At 40.0% G+C, this 21,710-nt stretch overlaps 1 protein-coding gene across 1 annotated transcript in view; it reads right to left on the bottom strand.

Annotated features, from left to right (window-relative positions):
- Positions 1–21,710, bottom strand: part of xpo4 (exportin 4) — an 85,760-nt gene that overhangs the window by 37,971 nt on the left and 26,079 nt on the right. The window contains exon 7 of the mRNA XM_047370085.1: positions 10,217–10,329. Within this exon, the coding sequence (XP_047226041.1) occupies positions 10,217–10,329 (113 nt within the window). The remainder of the gene's footprint in view (positions 1–10,216; positions 10,330–21,710) is intronic.

Here is a 21,710-nt window from a genome sequence, read left to right as displayed (position 1 = left end):
CAGCCTCCCTGTCTTTTTCCTTTTCCTCCTTTAAAAACCCTTCTCACTTTCTTTCCTGCTTCGTTTCCACGCTCTTCCTCCTCTCTCTCTCTGATCTACAGCTGTGCTGCCCTGCTGCCCACTTGGTTATGAGCCACACTGCTCAAATGCTAGCGTGTTATAGCCACCACACCATAGCCTTCAGTGCTGCTGCTCTCTTCCAGAGCGTGAAGTCATCCTCTGGAAGAGCTCAGCGAGGGGACGGGGGAGGCGGAGGCAAGAGAGGTAACTGGTGAGTAAGTGAGAAAGAAAGCGAGAGGGAGGAGTGGGAGAGCAACACAAGGCCAACAGATTGAACAGCGCCAGCTCTGGAAAAGCAGCTGCTTCAGCGAATGAGCCATACCACGCCAATAATGTCAGTCGCCTTGAGTTTGACTATAGTTAGACACACTGAATGCTGTGTGTGTATTTTGCATGCATGGAGTGGGATGTAAGGAAGAATTAGGAACATATTAATATGAAAGATTAATGCCTGCAACTGACAGTTCTACAACTTCTACACATGATACCCATCGATCCAGTTTGGTCTCAGTAGAGTATTTCTTGCTGCTCTTTTAGGAATTGTTAAAAGGGATAAATTAATGATTTGCCATTGGACTGTACTTCCACTGGAGCAATGTAAAATATATTTTGATTTATATATTTTGTCAAAATCAAAATAAAGCAACTTTCATCTTCCCAAGTTGGTGCACAATTTCCCACAGCAGCACTGAAGACACAGTCAGTCGACCCGTGTGACCCATGAAGAGGCCTCAGTCTTCGATGCAGAAATCACAGGTTAGACTCTCGACGCAGCAAGACCTTTTCCTGCATGTCTACCCCCTCTCCAACCCATTTCAAGAATGTCCAGTTTGAAATAAAGGCCACTAGAGCCACAAAAATTAAAAGGTGCCGATAATGCAAGTTCAAAACTCACTTATGACAATTACGTCCAGAGAAGAGCCTTTGCAAGCCTATTTAGCTTTAAAAGCAAGAGCAGAGGTGTTTAGAGGTATTTTGCCTATGAGGCAGACAAACAGGAAATGCCAAAGGATGATGATAAGCCCTGATGCTAGCTGTGCTACAGAGTGGAGCCTCAAAAGATGAATAATGCTACAAACTTGGTGAAGTGACTTAAAAACCAAAACTATGTTCATGAGCTATTTAAAAAAGGTAATTAAAACTGTTGTATCTACAAGAGAAAAGTATTAAACATGGCAGACAGCATAGGTTAAACTGCCATATCACTGATATGAAATGTCCAGTGGCAAAAAGCTGCATTTGTTACCTGAAAAGCTACAAAGGCACAAACTTAGATGGTGAAAGACCAACATTACTCTTCAGTTTATCAGTGAAGGGATTAGCAGCTATGGATAATTCTAACAATAAAAAAAAAGTTATACTTGCTTTGCATTTCAACGCTCTTCTAAAAAAAAAAAAAAAACTAACTCAGAGCCACTGATAAATATATTGCATTTATTTGCATTAATTAATAACCTAAATTGCCAGGGTTTTTTGTAAGCTTTGAATATGGAAATTATACAGAAATAGGGTTGGACGACTGAGTTAACTAGAAACAAATCAAAAGTACAAATAAACGTATGGCTAGATTTTAAAGGTTAAGATCAGAGAGAAACCAACAATTTTCCAAACTGGAATTACGACTCAAAGGGGCTTTAAGTTTGTCATCTAGAAATTTGGAACCTCCTATATTGGAGAACAAGCCCAGCCGAGGTCGACTCCACACTGCCTTAGCCTCAGCCATGTTGATGTTTCCTTTTTGAAAGCTCATCTCTGCAGGACATGACTGGCGTGGTTGGAGATTTATGGAAATCAGATCAAAGAGGGGCTCATCTTTGGGAATTTATGACTGGTTCTCATTTACAGTAAAAGAAATTAGTATCTAAAAGGATTTATTTTGGCAACCCCACTATTGAGATATTTTTCTGTAAACAAGTATTGAAACTGAAGACCTGGTAATATATAAAAAATATTAAAAAATTAAGATTAATTATCTGGAGGGCAGACAAAGGGTAATGGTAAAAAAGTGATAAGAGCACAGAGGAAAAAAAAGGAGAAAAAGACAATAAACAGTAAGAAGGAGAAAAGGAGTTTGAAAAGGAAAATAAAAAGGAAGAGAGGGGAGTCAGTGAATGATATTTATAGCAGACAAAGCCTGGTGTCTGTTACCTCAGGGGGTCCAAGAGGCTCATCTTTCTGTTCTTTTTTAAATCAACGCTGTGCTTCCAACCTATTGTCTTCTCCACAGTCAGTCTCTCTCACAGATAATGTTTCTGTGTCCCTGCAGGGCTCTGCTGCAGCCCCATCAGCCCCTGTTCTCCTCACTGATTGTGTTTGTTGAGTAAACACATGTAACATCAGCCTGAGCGTCTCTCTGTGGGGACAACCAGTCCCTGGCAAATCTATAAAGCACAGGCATTTTCATTCTGTTTCCACCCAAATTAATCTCAGAAATATTTTATCATACAGCGTGTGATGGGCAAATCTGAGTGTATTACGACGCCAACACAAAAAATGTTTTCTTTGGTCACAACCTGATGGGATAGTCCAATCAGAGAAGAGACTCAAAGTATTTAGTGTTTTTTTTTTTTTCATTTACTTCAGCAGACAAATTGTTACCAATTTTAGATTCATAAAATGACTTTTAATCTTTCAAATCAAAACCTTTTGGACAGCAACAAATAACTAAAATTCAAGAATAATTTCCATTTGTATGACTTTGGACTGCAAACCAGAAGGAAACAAACAGGTGTTTTTGCATTGTTACTGGACTGTGGGGGTCATTTATTGCTGTGGCTTTAACCAGATGGACTGCACTGCATCCATTTTGTTCCAAAATGCTGCTACCCTCCAACCACTCAGGAATAAAAATGAATTGCTTAAGCATTGACCACAGGTGATTTAGTTAGGTAAAGATCCTGTGTCAACTTGCATTTCCCCTTCTTTCTTTTCTGTTGCGGTGCTGAATGAATGTGTTAAAGAGCACTTAGCATTTATTTTGAAGGAGAAATAATGTCTTTCGTTTCAAACTTCAATAGCACCAGAATAAATCATATACATTCTCTCCATCTACTGAAAATTAAATTCACAGTTCCTTGCCTCCTTTTTAATTTTAATTGTTTTTTTTTTTTTGTCCTTAACCTTTTCATGTCCTCATCTGTACCTGCGCTTTCTTTCCAGAATCTCATAGTTATGACTGCTCAATTTTGGGGCTCTGATCATCTCTTCATCTAGACAGCTGCACGTTGTATTGTTGCTGAACTCATTTCCCGAATATATTTTTACCCTGTCTGAAAAAACAGATCTCAGCCTCAGGATCTGGTTAATGCAATCAATACCTATCTCTCTCCAGTATTATCTTACTGGCTTGAAGCTCCATTGCTGCTCCCGTCACTGATCACACAACCAAAAACTCAGTGGTTTTATGACAATACTATTACCATTTCTACCAAGGAAATTCACTGGATGTTAATAACAATGCTATAGCTGAATTAAACTGTTTTAAAGAATACCTGTTTAGTGTAGTCATCCTGCTCAGGTTAGATCAGTCCAAGTTGTTTTTTAGGTTTTAAACTAGATGTGCATAACTGCATTCCAGAGTCATTAAACAGTGAAACAGCGCTGTAGTTTTACACTGGAAGACAGAAGCAGATGGCAACTTTAGCAATGTTAGCGGCTAACCATTAACCTGTCCCAGAACCCTCAGTGGTCACAAACCATTCCCATCACTGTCACTGCCTCTTTTCTTGACTGAGTACTGAAAATGCTGCAACACAGAGGATGCAAGAGCAGTAGGCGCTTTATCAATGCTTTAGTAACCATGTTGTCAGCCTCCCAGACGAGCAGCCTATATGTGCTGTCAGGGTAAATAAGCAACTGCTTCCCATCTTGCTTCAAAATAATGCCTTTCCACTGGCTTGTTATAGGCGGCGCGGCAGCGCTCCACTCAGTTGGCTCTACCTCCAGCCATCAGGGTCGTGCGCTGTGCTGCTATTAACATTACTCTGTGACATCGTCACATTAAAGTAATTTGTGTAAAATGCTAAAACAATAAATAGAAAATAAAAGCACAAATAAACTAAATCCTAATGATGTTTGTATTATTGTATATGGAAGAATGTCTTATGTTTTTCATGTATAAAATGATCCACTGGGATAATTATCTGGACCACAGCCCAGCCAGAACAGAATAAGGCTCAGGGGTTCTGATGTGTGGCAGGAGAAACAGAGAGATGCTGCTGTCTAGACTGGTAAAGCTAGAGAGTTTGCCTCAAGAAGTTACAATTTTGGGTTTTATGAGGAAGTTCTTGGTGATAATGGCAATAATGAGGACAAGGACTTTAAAGTGCAAAACGGCAGACTTTTGAGCGCGGTGAAGTTAGTTGGATATTGAATATGTTAGGGCTTGTGAGATAGAGGACCCCGGAATGCAGACTAGTAGGCAGCATGACGGTAAGTAAAAAAAGGATTTAATTAACAAAAAACTCTCTTACAAGAAGAGGCAGGAACAAAACAATAAACGAGCAGGCAAAACAGGCATGGCATGATCCAAAAAACAAGAAATGAGCATGATCTGAGAACTAGACATGAGCATGATTTGAAAATGATTCCACGATGAATAACTGAACTGGTGTGTATTTATGGAGCGTGACCAGGTGAAACACGAAGACAGATTAATAGGTGCAGGTGATCCGAATAAACTTAATTGACAGAAGAACAAAACGTGGCTGGAGCAAAACAGAGACTCTTGAAGACAAACTAACAGAAACTAGAAAAACATGAAACAAAAGCATAACCAGATCCGAAAACCAAACTTGACAAAACATGAACAAGACGACAAAACTAAAGCATGACCAGAAAAACAAACAGAAACATGATTCATAAATCTAACAAGAATAATAATAATAACAAACAGAAGAATGATTCAAAACCTTAACTGTGAAAAACATAAAGAAAAAACCCGAAACCAAAAAACCAAACAAACCCAAATCAAAACAGGATATTCGCGCTCTGTGTATACAGAGCCCGGCCATGTGGAGCCAGTGGAGAAGGTGTATAAGAGTCTCAAACATAGATCAGACACCCAAGGCTTAATTGATATTAATCTGCCTTGTCAACTATAGAACAGAAGTAAACATTTAGGTCTGTATTGATTTGGCAGTTCCTATGCTTTGAGACAGAGTTTATTAGTTGTGTATCTGACTGTATTTAAGTGGTAATCTTCAGCTGCAGGTTGAGAAAGCAGTCAGAGATGGAAAGACGTATACGTCAGCCGCTTTAAATTTAGATCCTTCAGCCACTTTTGTATTGATTCCAAGTGTGTTGATGGAAAATAATCCACTGATTGGAGGAATGGTTCCTGTTTAACACACACCAGCTGAAGCCACAGGTTCTGCTTCTTCTCATTAAAAGGTGGAGCTGCAAAGCGAACCAGGTAGGCAAGTTCAGACATGTCTGTGCTTTGAAAGGAAATGTCCATAGTTGTGGGATTGTCTTAACTAAAAAGAAGAAAGCTAGCTTAACTGGTAACCAGTGAAGGTCTATGTATACGCTGCAACAACAGAGACTATAGGAGAGATCTAGGAAGTCCCAGGAGTTCTGCACTTGAGTTCCTGGAGAATGTATTGGCCTTTTCTAACTAAAATTCAGCTCACTATACACCAAAACAACACGCTTAGCTGCAGCTAACTTAAACAATCCTCCAGCAGCACCACCAGGAAAAAGGTGGATGGTCATCAGGGGGAAAAAGGGGAATTGATCATCCTGAAATAATAATGACAACCTTTTAATTGATGAAGCTCACATTCCCCCAAACGTGAGTGTTATTGGGAATGCAACTTTGCTCTTTAAACAATACTTTTAGTGTTTGTCCTATGAGATCAAAGAAAATGCTGTGATTTTCAAAATATGAGCAAATTATTTTATATGTTTTAGCAACACAGTTGCACTACCTATTGCAATTGGTGTAGTGATGTTGCCTCCTTAACAACTGGCTATTGTTTAGCAGTATTTTGAGGCTCTGGCTGTTTGTAGCTATAAATGTATAGCCAAAAATGTCATACATTTGATTATACTTTTCCCATATTGCCATTAAGACTGCACAAAGTTAGGAAAACATAAAATTGTAATACAATAACTGAATATTGCCATGACGATACTGATTACCATTTACCCATTTTTTCCTCAATCTCACCAAATTTGTGCTGAGCTTTAGCAACTAAATCACTAAGATCTACATCAGATGTGGGGATGGAGGACATCTGGTCCATTAAACTGGTTAAATATTTTATCAGCAAGCAGAGTTTAAAAGCTTGGCACCTGAAACTTTATGGCCTACCAAATATTACATCCAACCTTTCCAACTGCGCTATTATTGAGATAATTCTAATCTAATACATTGTGCAGCTCTAACTGAAGCAAAGCTGGTAAAAAAGTGGTTATAAAATCCTTATCGCCCATCCCATATTGCTAGTATAGGGTTTAGAAGTGCTGCTGATGGTCAGGAATAATAATGTAATGGCCACTATGTATGTAAGCACTTTACTGTATTTCAAATAACATTCACAAATACACTCAAACACTGAATGGCATTTAAAAGCTAAATAGAAAAGCTGCCTTTAGACAAACAGGAAGTGTAAAGTATCAAAGGAACCGTTTTCTCTACCTTCTATGTGCTATAGTTAAGATACAAAAAAAGACCCCGTTTCAGCATGAATGTGAAGTCATGCCCCTGATTGAGTAAGTTTTAGTCTGCCACCACATCCTCGAGCACTGTCCACAACAACAAAGGCTTGTGGCAAAGAAATGGTGCTGCTTTGACTCCACGTTGCATGGCAAAGCAACAGGCTGCTCAATGGTGACAGCTGAATGGCAAAATACTTTCTAGATATTTCACATTAATCAGTGGAGAGAAATAGTTTTCCTAATAATGATTAGGACACTGGATAGAGTCATCTTAAAGAGCTGTATTTTGAGATACCGAAGATCTCCGGGCAGGTCTAAGTTTCTTGGCTGCAGAAACAGTCTCCTGTTAACTTGAAACTGAACAGTGGTGGAGCACAGCAGCGATTTAATGTAGGCTGACAGCCATCCACTCACTGAGGAAGAGAAGACAGGAAGCGTGTGCTATGGTAGGGTTACTGGGGTTGTTAACAGGGGCCTCTAATCCTGGGGCCAGCCTGTAATCTTGCCACTGGTCAGCAATGGACCGTGACCCTGATGGCACGTGCCTCTGAGGACCCCCTTGACAGACACTTATCCCCCCACACACACACACAGCTGAGGGGACACAGCAGCTGAGACAGCAAAGGACACCATAAAACGCAACACATACACAAACCCTTCTACAACACAAACCCAAACTGGCAGACATAAAAATGCACCCAACACAACGAGGATGAAGGTACAACACTCACTGGCAGCTGACAGAGCCACGGCAGCCTTACAATAACAAACAGTTGAGCTACTAGAAATACCACAGCAAGAGATGAAACCAGAGGCCTGACAACTGAAACCAACACAAAACGCAGCCTGCAGATTCCAGCAGCAAAAAGAACTGACAAGAAAATGACAAATATTTTTATTCAGAGCCAGACACCAGGACGGGATAATCAAGCTTCTGATTAGGACGGTGTGATTTGTACCGCATCTCTGATCACATTTACCACTTTAAACCAATCAGCTATCTGTGACTGACCAAGAACCTTTATAGTTTCATAAACCTAATTCAGTTTGTGTTGATGCATGGTGCTCATCAAGCACCAAAACACTTTTTATTGCAGTTTGTGATTTTTGATGTTTCGTGGTTGATAACCTGGAGTCACCTGAGCTGAGTTAGAATCCTAAAGGTAAGAAAATCTTCACACACAAGGTGACGCAGCCAATAGAAATGTCCGATACATGAAGGCAAAACGAAGACACAGAGTTGCCTACTATAACTGTACACTTTAAAGCTCTAATCAGGAGCTAAAATATACTTGGTTCTCCCATTAATTCCTGCAAATTCAGGTTGCTGATGTTGGTGTTACAGCCAAGGTTGAACTTAGTGGAGCTTAAGTTTTTTCAAACCAAATTATGTTTCAGATTTTAGTTTCAGACAAGTCGCCAGAGGAGAACTTAATTCTGTAAACTTGAATGTGTTTTAATTGCACTTTGTCTTAATTTGTAATAATAAGACAAAGTGCAATTAAAACACATTCAAGTTTACAGTTTATTTTGTGGGCTGCACGGTGGCGCAGTTGGTAGCACTGTTGCCTTGCAGCAAGAAGGTCACGGGTTCGATTCCCGGCCGGAGGTCTTTCTGCATGGAGTTTGCATGTTCTCCCCGTGCATGCGTGGGTTCTCACCGGGTACTCTGGCTTCCTCCCACAGTCCAAAGACATGCCTGTTAGGTTAATTGGTCTCTCTAAATTGACCTTAGGTGTGAATGAGTGTGTGCATGGTTGTTTGTCCTGTATGACTTATTTTGTTTTGTCCAGTTTGGGGATTAAAAACTGCTGCTGAAGAAACATTTCTTTACTATAAGCTCAGTGAGATGTGTCTCAGCTAAAACTACACCATTTACGTTTATAAAGACATAGATCACAAGTAGTTGCAACCTTCCATTCCATGTATTTTGTATAAACACAGTAAGAGACCCGTGTTAAAAATGATACTTCCCTATTGCTCTGGTTGTTATGTCAGCCCTCCTATTATTGCTTGAATTAGTGACTGAATTTAAAAGGAAAAGTTCTAAAACATTCTGTTGATTTGGGTCACGGCTTGTGAATAAGGGGTGATGGTGGTTCCTGAACCCGGCTCGTTGACAAATGATCCTTACATTAATTCAAATTTTAAAAAGGCTGCCTACAAATTAAACCCAAGCATGTTTCATGACAGACGGAGGTTGATAGCCTAAAAGAATAAAACAGAGCAACTTTGCTAAAATATATTCAGCCTTTCTGTTATCTTCTGAGTCTCACTTTCTTGCACCCAGAATAAACCATAGACTCCACCGTTTCCACATGTTTCATCTCTGCTTCATCTCACCTCATTGTACTGAGAACAGCTAACATTAAGTCTTCTTCACTCAATAACAACATCCAAATCGAGAGCGCAGTTACTGCAACCTGGTAACGTATGGGGCGCTCACTGACTGTAAAAAAGATGGTGTCTGTGGCTTACCACCAGCCCAGGATGGATACTGCTCAGCTGATTTGTTGCAGTTTATATAATTATTAGGTGGGTTCCTCTCTTTCATGTTTGAAGTAGTGGATCAAATCCCATTGTGTTGAATGAAAACCACACTGGACAGTGGTTAAAGGGTGAGTCTATTACGTCAGACGTGTTTTTTGCTGCTCACCTATTGTTAATTTATCAAATTTTGGCAGTGTGTCGAGATGTGTATAGTATCGATCTCAAAGCAGAGATGGATCAACCTGTTCTGTAGACTTAAGAAAGGACCAGGAAGAAAAGAACTGATCCAAAGCAGCTGTGTGAAAGCAGTTTTTGGATGAAGCAGAAAGGAAGCTGAAAGACATATACATGTGTAGGCTGTTAAAAGGTTAAGAGGAGGAGCACTATCCAGCGATGGGCAGCTGGAAGATTTGGACGGATGCTTAATGGAAGAGGAGATGACCAGTTTGTTCCACTCTTCTATTCCACAGCATATGCTCGGCCAGTGTGGGCCGCCTCTTTAAACACACTGCACTAAAATACACACTTGCTTCACCGGGCGGTCTTCTGTACGGTAACACAGTAACATGAGCCTACTGCAAAGTACCTATAAATCTGTTTAATGGTGCATTCAGGAAAGCCACGGAAGAAGAACAAACTTAGAAAGCCGCAAAAGGAGAAGGTTAAACCAGGACTTACAGCCCAACATGAAATAAACAAGCCACTCTGGAGAGGTCAGGAAAGAAATGCTGAAGTATCAGAAGAACATTTCAATGGAAGTGTGAAAGAAAAATATCCCAAATTTAGTGTGAAAAACACATTTTCAGGCTATAAAAATCTGATACAGAGTAACTTCTATGAGAAAGAAAGATGGAAAATGTCAACTGCTGAGAGATTGTGGTGCATGTGGAGGTAGGAGACAAGAATTGCACAATGAAAACTTTTGGATGCAAGTTCTGATCAACCAAAGAACCAAACACGACCAATAAGTACAAGATAGGTGCAGAACTGTTGGGATACTTACAGAGAAGAAGAGGTCCATGACTCGGGTGTCCAGCAGCGCTTCCCTCCAGGAGTCCGTAGGCTTCAGCGTGACGTTTTGCGTGGCCTCGAACATGGCGATGTAGTGGCGTCCTAGTGATGCGCCAATGGTTAAGGCCAACAACAGCAAGAAAAGGAGGAGGAGAAGAAGAAAGAGGAGGAGTACTACAGTAAAAACAGCTTCTTGTGTCACCCAGCTCAATGGTTAGTCTGGTTTGTGGAACCCTCCTCTTGTGTGGCTGGCAGCAGATACTTGTTCTTCCTCTCATTAACAACATCAATCTCTTTTTCACAATAGAGTTGAGCTTTCTCACCCTCCCCTCCTGATCTGCTCCGTGTCGTCCTCCTTTCTTACACAGCTCTTTATTTGCAGAAGCTTTTACCCACTCAGTTAAATCGTTCCTTCTTTCTCACCCTCCTGTCTCGTTCCTCTGTTTTCCCTGACTTTTCCAGTCTATACCGCCTCATTCGCCTGACGGCCTCTTCGCTCCTTGTCCTCTCGCTCACCCCTTCCTCCCGGCCCTCCCTGCTTGTGCTCGCACTTTTCTCTCCTCTGTTTCCTTAAGATCTGAGACTCCACTCCTCTGGGAGAAGTGCCCGAGGCTCCTTACTGCCCTGAAACACCCCCTCTCTCCCGCCTCCTCGGCCAATCGCCAGGGCTTTCCGCCTGACTGCTTTCCAAGATGAAATCCATGCCGTCTTTCCATCACTTTAAAGATTTCAGTTAATCGTCCATTCTCCATCTCTGTCTCCTTGAAGAGCCGGAGAAGTTTAACCTATTTAAACACTCGACGTCCATTTTCCCTACAGCTGGATGACAATCCCTGCTTGTCTACACAGAAGCAGTGTGTTTATTTAAACTTTCTCTACACCCGTAACCAGCCAGTCCTTAACCCACAATCTGTCACTACACAACCACAACACTTCCTGTTGTTATTCAAAACCTGTAAAACAAAAAACCCACCCAGAACAAGTTGTTACACTTTCTTACCAGCATGAATGCAGCTCAAACACCCACAACACACTGCCTCTCATTATTGCCACTTCTAAAAATCAAAAGAAATAAAAAAAGACACTTCGATATGAAACAATCTCATTATAAAGCAAATTCCTGCCTTTTGGTTGTTCATCTGCTTGTGTATGGGGAGACGCACAACAAATAATTCACATATATTTGAGTCATAAAGATGCAGCACCACCGATTGACACCAGGTCTGGACATTACCGAATCGTACCCCTATTTCACACTCATGTGACGACGCTTACTTTCATTTCGTACCTGCAAAATTATTTCATACTCATACGCTTCACTTCTGCATATTGGGTTTTTTCCCCCCATTTACATGGTACATAATTTTGTGATTTACTTGAGTATATTAAGATTAGAGAAAGGACTTTATGCTCCCTTTTTACAGATTTTGGGTCCAATTCCCACTTAGGCCAATAACTTCCAATAAAAAAGGACCTACTGAGATCCTGGATCAAACCAAAATGACACTAAGCTAGCAGATGTTTACTGTCTACTTAAACAGTAGACAAAAAAAAAAAAAGAAAGTGAATTATTTGTTTTGGTCTGGCATCTAAACCATAGCTGGAAAACTAGCTATGGTTTAACATCCTGCTCCAATAGGGTCTAGTGGCCAGAAAAGCATTGAAAATGTCCCTTTTTGATTTCTTATTGGGGTTTCAAATATATGTGGGATCTCTGTCAGAAACTATAAAATAGAAGTCAAAGATAAATTGAACTGAAAATTAACAATAATTCATTCTCAATTTTCTTTTGTCCATATTTACTTAGACCTAAAAAATGACAAACCAATCCTGCAGAGGAACCCTGTGTAAAAAGAAAACTTAAATATTTCGAGCCCACCAGTGATTAAACTGCCCAGAAAACTAACCCAGCAATCAACCACATACAAATAACACATTATAATTGGTTACAGTGATCTAATTTATTTTAACCTTATTTGTAAGACTGGAAACGTTGGTAACTTAACTGTGTTACTTTTCATCAGGTTAGCAAATTGAGAATACTGTAAAACCTTATTATCTACTTTCCGTGATACCTCACCAAAAACCACACATCTTTAACCATCCAGATGTACTTTTCAACAAAGCTACAAACACAACCCTTATTAATGCTCTGAGTTTACATTTCTGCTGCAAAGATTTCAAAAAGTCTCTACCCGCAGAAGCCTGCATCGCTGCTCAGTGACAGCACAAGGCGGAAACTTCCAGAGGAATGTTTGATCAAAGCCAAATGGCAGAGGCCGGCAAGGTCACGCATTCCTCCGACGCCAGTCCAGTCCCTCCCGGTGCACACACCCCACAACACGGCATGCCACACTTTGGGCACAAAAGTCGCCACCTGTTTGAGGTTCTGAGGGACTCTTTAAAAATAGAGAGTATATGGCAGAGGATCACAGGCTAAATCCTTCCGAAGGAAGAGAGGGGTGGGTGAATGTGGATCTTAACTTCTAGACCAAAAGCTTGCAAATTGTGAAGGGCAAACATTAAAAAAAGTCAATTATTAAAAGGAGGAACAGAAAAACGCTGGAGCAGCTTGGGTCTGACTGGAAATGTGGCTCACCATGTCCTGCAGTGTGCTATGGGAGGCCGTCTGCTCAGGGGAGGACGAGCTCATTGATGGTCAGGTCTTACAAATCCTCAAACATGATCCAATTGAGACAAAACTCACAAGATCTCACAAGATTTGTGCCTTGTTCCCTCTTGAACATTTTAACCTTTTCACCAGAAACCTTGATGGATGTTATTGGGATTTTATGTGGTAAACCACCAATTCAATAAAAATCTGAATTGTAGTGTGTGCTTGTGTTCAGGGCTCTTTACTCTACCTTTAAATGAAATCCAGTGCAATTAATGTTTTTGGAAGTCACCAAATTAGTTACTAGAGTCCATTTCCAAGTTCAGAACCTGATGACAGGACAACTATTAGTCAAGAACACCACAAATCTGGCCTTTACGGAAGAGAGGCAGGATGAACACCATTATTGAAGGAAAGCTGCGGCTGCCTGTTTGTAGTTTGCCACAAGCCAATAGGTGGAAGAAGGTACACTGGTCAGAAGAGACGTAAATAGAGCTTCCTGTCCTACATTAAAAACACTAGGCGAGGCGGAAAAGTCATTCACATAAACTCTGGAAAGATGGATGGATCCACAGTCATATTCAATAAATTACAATATGTGTTCCTGTCAGGATTGTTTGTCAAATTAAGAGTATTTTTAAAAAAAATTACCTTTAAGCAAGTATACAAAGCCCACATTTCTGTATCAAAAGTTTTTTTTATTGCTCTGATGTAACATTCTTATCTTATGTGTTGCGTTTTCATTAATCTGTAAGCAGAAAAGCTTTTATTTCTATAATTAATATAAACAAAGGCTTGGACACATCAGTTAGTGTGCAGTTAATCATTATAATGTGTTTCACCTAGTGAGCCAAGTTACTTGAAGGTAAAAGACTTGGACTGAGGTGGAGGTTCGTCTGCCAGCGGGACAACTAATTATACTACCAGAGCAACAGTGGAATAATTTACATCAAAGCATATGCATGTGTTGGACTGACCCAGGTCCTAAATATAACTGAGAATCTATCTTACTAAACTTTGAAAGCCATGTAAAAGAAAAGTTTTGTGTAGGATAATCCTCCGATCTGTCTACGCAAATAGAAATATCCAATCAAAATACAGCATATACTGTGCTATATTCATTTTCAAGAACTGGAACTAAAGTTTTCAATATTTAGTTCCCACTCAGTCGGAACCAGTAAAGGACCCAGTCTGTGTGAATGTGTGTGTGTGTGTTTGTCATTCCTACATGATGAGTAACATACATGGAGTGACGACGACATGTGGCTGTGGTTAGGTGGGTTTTTAAAAGACATCACCTGCTCCTATCACAACCACTCCAGCAGGCTCCAGAATAACCAACGTGACACGTCAATTTTCCACGACAAAGACTAGATGTAATGACAGACTGACAGAGATAGAGAGAGAGACACACAGTCAAGCAACTCAGAACACAGCCAGCGTTAACCACCAACCACAAGTTTAAATCAAGTGCTAGTGAAGAAGCCCGAACATCAAAAGTTCTCACGAGGAGTTGTCGAGTTTGCAGCCGCAGAGACGTGTAAACACAGAGTTAACACCTCAATTAAATTAACAACGGCCAAGAGCAGCAAGCTTGGCTGAGACGGAAATTTTATCTGTACGTGGCCATTAGGGGTTTACAAGAACCCTCCAGGGTTTAATTCAATTCAATTCAGTTTATTTATGTAGCGCCAATTCACAACACACGTCGTCTCAAGGCTCTTAAAGTCATTTCAAGCGAATCATGCAGATTTCAAGTCAGGTACATACGTTCCAATTAATCTTAACTATCAAACAGTGCAGTCAGATTCAGTTTATTATTCAAATTGGTTAAAAAGTTTTTCTATCTAAAGAAACCCAGCAGATTGCATCGAATCAGTGACTTGCAGCATTCACTCCTCCTGGATGAGCATGTAGAGACAGTGGACAGTAGCTTGCATTGACTTTGCAGCAATCCCTCATACTAAGCGTGCATATAGCGACAGTGGAGAGGAAAAACTCCCTTTTAACAGGAGGAAACCTCCAGCAGAACCAGGCTCAGTGTGAGCGGCCATCTGCCACGACCGACTGGGGGTTTGAGAGAACAGAGCAGAGACACAAAAAGAACAAAGAAGCACCGATCCAGGAGTACTTTCTATGGCAAGGAAAAGTGAAACATTAATGGTTGAATACTTACACCACTGGTTTTTGTGACTTGTATGGACTGGGGTGCCAACAACAATTGTAAAACAGGTGGTGCCACAAACACACAACAGGAAGAAAATGAGTCAAATTAAAAGGCAAAAAGGATGCTTTGTTTTTTTTAAGAAATTTAATGTGGAAAGACGCATTGAATAATTTATCCTTTTGGGACCACAGCAAAGCAAAAAGTTCAAATTGTAATCCCAGGTATGGGATGGAAAGCTCTATTTTAAAAGACATGTTGGTCATTTTCTCCATGTATATAATCTAGGTTTTCCTTAATATTTTTTCCAGCATTTATAATGGTGTTCACATTAAAAGAGAGAATGTATTGGCTTCTGTGTCTGTGTAATGTCACTTGCTCTGTAGCATGCACAGAATAGTGCATTTGAGAGAGTATAGAACAGGGGTGTCAAACTCCAGTCCTTGAGGGCCAGTGTCATGCAACTTTTAGATGTGTCTCTGGTCCAACACAGCTGAAACAAATGGCTGCATCTCCTCCTCAGTATGCAGTCAGGTTCTCCAGAGTCCTGCTAATGACATAATTATTTGATTCAGGTGTGTTGAAGCAAAGGAACATCTAAAAGTTACAGGTTACTGGCCCTCGAGGACTGGAATTTGACACCTGTGGTGTAGAAGAAGGAGCTGAGCAGAGAGCAGCTGAAACACTGATCAGTAAATTTTATAACGTTCAAAGTAACGTGGTGAGTTTATGATGCAGCAGAACAACTTTTTCCTCCATGTTCTGAACACATTTTACATGCTAAAAATTTTACAAGCCGCATTATTAATGAGACAGGTCCAAAATGAGTCACATGCAAGCATTAGCCTAGCACTTTATCAAACTGCCACATATGAAAACTTCATCAGCAGGAGTAAAATGTGAATTTATCGAGGACTGTAGCTAACGTTGTTGAATCAGATAGTCTTTAGAAACAATTGCTAACAATATGCACGGTTTAGATGATGTCTTATAGTTGCTTTTTCTTAAAAAGAGCCAACTTTATGTTGGGTCAGCATGCTGAGGGTGGAGAAACCTCTATTAGGACTAAACATCTGTTGTCTAGAAGGAAGAACCTATACTACAGCATCCTGAATGTGGTTGTTACTTGTAATACTGATAATGTGTTATGTTAGTTTTCATTCATTTACAAGAGCATTTCCAATTAGTACATCATCTAAAAGTTATTTTGTTTTAGTAATTTAATTCAAAAACTGAAAAAGCTAATAAAAAATGTAGTTTCTCAGAAAATCTGAATATGAAATTTTTAATACAGAAATGCTAGGTTATTGCCATGATATGGTCAACAGAATGATGAGGAACACTGCTGGCTTGTCAAATGTCCAGCAGCAGTTGTTGACACCCTCCTAACAGTGTGCAAGCCACGAAAGGTATGCAGGGATATTAATGGAAAGTTAACTGGAAGGAAAAAGTGTGATAGAACATGGTGCCCAAGCAACATGATTCCCCAAAGTCTTGAGAGGATTAAGTAAAGCCTATTCAAGAATTTGGCGGGAGATTCACAAGGCGTGGACTGCAGCTGTTGTGTCAAGAGCCACCACAAATATAAATTTAATTTGAAAATCAAGGTTCTGGAAGAGGAGCAAACATACACAGAATCCAAACTACTTGGGATCCAGTGTCAAGTTTCCATAATCAGTGATGATTGGGGTGCCAAGTCATCTGCTGGTGTCTGTCCACTGTGTTTTATAAAGTCTAAAGTAAGTGCAGCTGTCCACCAGGATATTTTACAGCACTCTATGCTTCCTTCTAGCCTTTTGAAGATGCCGATTTAAATTCCAGCAGGACCCAGTACCTGCCCACACTGACAAAAATAACAATACCTTCTATAATAACCACAGTTTTACTGTGCTCTATTAATCAACAAGGTGGTCTCGCTTAAGTCCCATATGAAGTTTTGTCAAGAGCAATATGAGGAACACCACACCCAAAAGCTTCTTAACATCTCAGCAGAACCTCGGGTTGCTGCAAAAGAAATATTTTTAATTTTCTGAGGAACAGAATATTAATTTTTAAATAACTAATAAGCTATAACATTCAAAATTAACAGAAATATCACTCTGTAAAATAAATCCATATACGATTCGCAGTTTTTTAAAATTCAATTACCGACAGAAATGAACTTTTCGATTATCCAGTTTATGGAGATGCACCTGTAACAGTCATTGATTTTAAACACTGGACTGGGACTGTATCAGAAGATTTTCAGTTATCAATGACTCAGACTGGTATTTAGCGATAATACCAGTCAAGGGACTTCCCCGTCATGGTGTGCCAGTCAATCTACTCCTTTCTGCATTTAAATTCCCAAAACATTCATAGAAAACGTACAAACATTTGTGTAATAATCATGTATTTGAACCCTAAAAGATGGGAGTCATGGATGATTAACTCAAAGTGTCAACAAATAACATCAATTGGTTAATTTTTAAATGTGCTGGGATCTGTTTCCTGTTTATTTCTGTTTACCTGTACGACGACAAGATTAAACAAATGGGTTCTCTCCAGCTCTATTAGAACAGACCAAAACGTTTCAGCTGTTGTACAAAAACGGATCAATTAACTTGGTAGTATTTTGTGACGGTTTTAAATAGCCAAGAACCTGCTGATCCTGGTAATCTCAACATTTTGCAAGTCTGAACAACCTTCACGCTGAAGGACCGTGGATTAGTGGGCTTCTCTTCTATCCCCTATTCATTATGGGCAATCAGCGCCGAGGAGGACCCCACTGCACAAGGAGGCAGGCTGAGCGTCTGCCAGTGGCCGTGCAAAGACCACAGCGCTATGCGACGGCGCGTGGTGGGGTTTAAGTGATATATCCTGCCTCAAGACCGCCCTACAGCCTCGCCATGTGGAATAACAGTCCAGGAATACCTCCTCCGTGACCTGTCTCTCCCCCCACCGTTTCCCTCTACTGTTGTGTCCCCATCTGTTTAGGCAGTAGTTGTCATTAATTCTCCCTCCAGTGGGGCAAACCAATAATAAAGCAATTACACACTGGTTTTTCATGCCAGGGTTTTTTTTTCCTGGGAATCCAAGAAGACAAATGTATGTAATGGAGCAAGAAGAGATGAATATTTTCTCTGTATTCTTGCAAATCCTTGATGAACTGCATGGTATGGTAATTTAAAGAGATTCTGCCCTATGCTTTCTTTAAATGAATGAGCCTTCTGCACATCCATCAGCGTTTCAATCAGCTGTTTACTCCCTCCCACCGTTGTTTAGATAGCGGTCGTGTAGGATTCTTAGTGGTGGGTCAGGGCCAAGGCCAACACTCAGCATTGACTTACACAACCCTGACCTCAGGGCCACAATGCTCAGAACGTGACCTTAGAAGAGCTATTGTGAAAACTGATCCTGTCCTAAACCATTACCTGTATAACTCCTGAAGGGACAACCTTTACTTAAAAGCAGGACTTGTTTATATTACTTGGAATGAAATTCTCTGTGTTGATGTAGGGATGAACTAAAGAAATTCCAGTCAAGTGGCAGAAACAGAGAGAAAATCTTTGTTTCAGTTTAAATGTGGGTTCCCTTAAAGGTTTCGGTCTTTATATTCAAGTGTTCCAGTCTTTGGACTTTGATAAACACTTCTCGCAGTAATATGGCTCCATGAACAGAACAAAAAAATTACAGAATCCCTCAAAAACCACCAAAAAAAAAAAAAAAAAATCTTCCGTCACCCTTTTTCATATGCGTTTGTCTTTTTCAGAACATGATCTATTTGTAAACTACATTTAATTTGAAAGAAAGAAAGAAAGAAAAACCTCTAGATATTTCATAGCTTAACTAAGAATGTTCTGTGGATTCACAACAGATCAGAAGGCACATTTTTAAGTTTAGCATGGTTGGCTGTGTTATACATGTGTTTCCCATTTGGGAGTAAAGTTTTATGCTCAAGTGTGTTGGCAGCCAAGACCATAATGTAAATCCTAGGAAATGGCGTAGGTCAATAGTTCCTCCATTTTCTGAATGTCTTTCACAGCTTTTCTTTTTATGCATCTGGACTCATTTTCCGTCCTTGTATTTGAACATTGTCAGAGCAGTTTGTTAATCTGACCCGCACATTATTAAGGCATCAAAAGGCCTCTAAACTCAAGGGAATATTTAGAAATATTCAGCACTTTGTTTGCAGCAGCCTGAGCCGAAGGCACAACATCTTCCTACATTCTCCAGGAAAACATTAGAAAAGTAGCAAAGGTAACAGTTTGACTTTGGATACAAGCAATAGCTTTTTCCTCCACATTCCAAATAATCATAATCAATATCATAAAACCACTGATCCAGAGCAGTTTAAAAGTTTACATAAAGAGTCATCTCTGCTGATACCTCGGTACTGGACTTTGCTACAGAGATATACAGGGGTTGGACAATGAAACTGAAACACCTGTCATTTTAGTGTGGGAGGTTTCATGGCTAAACTGGACCAGCCTGGTAGCCAGTCTTCATTGATTGCACATTGCACCAGTAAGAGCAGAGTGTGAAGGTTCAATTAGCAGGGTAAGAGCACAGTTTTGATCAAAATTTTGAAATGCACACAACATTACGGGTGACATACCAGAGTTCAAAAGAGGACAAATTGTTGGTGCACGTCTTGCTGGTGCATCTGTGACCAAGAGAGCAAGTCTTTGTGATGTATCAAGAGCCACGGTATCCAGGGTAATGTCAAAGAAGCGTACCACCCAGACTGTTGCATGCCCAGAGTGAAGCATGGGGGTGGATCAATGATGGTTTGGGCTGCCATATCATGGCATTCCCTTGGCCCAATACTTGTGCTAGATGGGCGCATCACTTCCAAGGACTACCGAACCATTCTTGAGGACCATGTGCATCCAATGGTTCAAACATTGTATCCTGAAGGTGGTGCCATGTATCAGGATGACAATGCACCAATACACACAGCAAGACTGGTGAAAGATTGGTTTGATGAACATGAAAGTGAAGTTGAACATCTCCCATGGGCTGCACAGTCACCAGATCTAAATATTATTGAGCCACTTTGGGGTGTTTTGGAGGAGCGAGTCAGGAAACGTTTTCCTCCACCAGTATCACGTAGTGACCTGGCCACTATCCTGCAAGAAGAATGGCTTAAAATCCCTCTGACCACTGTGCAGGACTTGTATATGTCATTCCCAAGATGAATTGACGCTGTATTGGCCGCAAAAGGAGGCCCTACACCATAGTAATACATTATTGTGGTCTAAAACCAGGTGTTTCAGTTTCATTGTGTAACCCCTGTAGGACATTTGCAGTACTTGATTAGCTGTTAAAAGTAACTTGAGGTTTATAGTATTCTCTACAGATACCTTAACAGATGGACAGCCTGTTGACTGACTTGGCAACCATGGTAATATTGGGCATCTTATGACTTGTTTAAAGCTTTGAGTGCACGTGTCTGAGGAAAAAAGGAGACACTGACGCTATAAAGCTGCAGCAACTAGTTGACATCTTCAATGGCTTTCAATGACTATAACAATCAGGAACAAGATCTTTAGCTGACACCTTTTTTTTAGGGTTTTATTTTTCTTACACTTTTCCGTCTTTAGAGGTCAATTATCTAAACCAATCATACGCCAGCTTCATCCAAATTGTATTTTAAATAATGATCATGGTGAATAAAGAATATGCCTCAAGTGATGAATTTCCCAGTTTGTAATAACTTCTAAGGAGTGAGTGGTTTTAAATTTTAGGAGCAGTTAAAGTTAGGGGGCAATAAATGACAGGATTAATTTGCCTTGTAAGGTTCAGTTGAAACAGCTCAATGCAGGAGAGTCACACTCTAATGATGAGTCGACAGAAAAACAAAGGCCCTCAGAGCTGTTTTTATAGGCTGCTGTATGGATTCAATGTCCACCTGCTCAATTTTCCTTTGAAATTCCATGTTTTATTATTACTAAGTTTCAGTTATAACACAGGTACAATAGATAAATCTGGGGATTTGGCTTAATTTACATGAATATTGTCAATAATTCTTTATAAAAATCTATTAAGAACACTGCACGAATGTTAGGAATCAGTTAACAATACGCTGACCTAAGAATCAGGTCCAGCTGAATTTCAGTTTGGGACAATATGTGTGATTTTCCATAAAGATGTAATAAAAAGTGATGAGGGACTAGCAGGAGTGCATGCTATCTGATTGATGACTGTTGATATTTGGAAGTTAAAATGTTTAAGGTGATTGTTTTTTGCCAATAAAATGTAAAAACTAAAGTGATTGTTTCTGGACATAAAAATGATGAAACAAAATTTCAAAAACCAAGTCTTACTTTTATTTACTTTTTTATTAGTTTTTTTTTAAGAGCAGAAGAGCAATGGGGGCTGTTTTAGGGGTGCGATGGCCCTGAGAGGTCAAGACAACGCCTCATGAATCCCTGGTTAAGAACACATAGGGATTCCTACAAATCAAGCAGGAATCGGTTAAAATACCCAAGGACAGACTAAGAATTTGTCAAGAATTAACCGAGTTGTTTTGGATTCAGGAGTTTGGCACCAAAGTTACAAATGGCTCAGGAATTGCAAGAACGGACTAAGAATGTGATATGATTCGGTTACAAATTTAGGAACTTATTAAGACTCAAATAAAAATCCACAAATTTTGACATTCTTGGCAATTCACGTTATTTGCTGTCTGTGTGAAAAAGATGGCAAATAAACATATTTCTGACG

The sequence above is a fragment of the Girardinichthys multiradiatus genome, chromosome 7 (assembly GCF_021462225.1).
Source record: "Girardinichthys multiradiatus isolate DD_20200921_A chromosome 7, DD_fGirMul_XY1, whole genome shotgun sequence".
Classification (NCBI taxonomy): domain Eukaryota; kingdom Metazoa; phylum Chordata; class Actinopteri; order Cyprinodontiformes; family Goodeidae; genus Girardinichthys; species Girardinichthys multiradiatus.
This window is presented reverse-complemented; position numbering and strand designations above follow the sequence as displayed.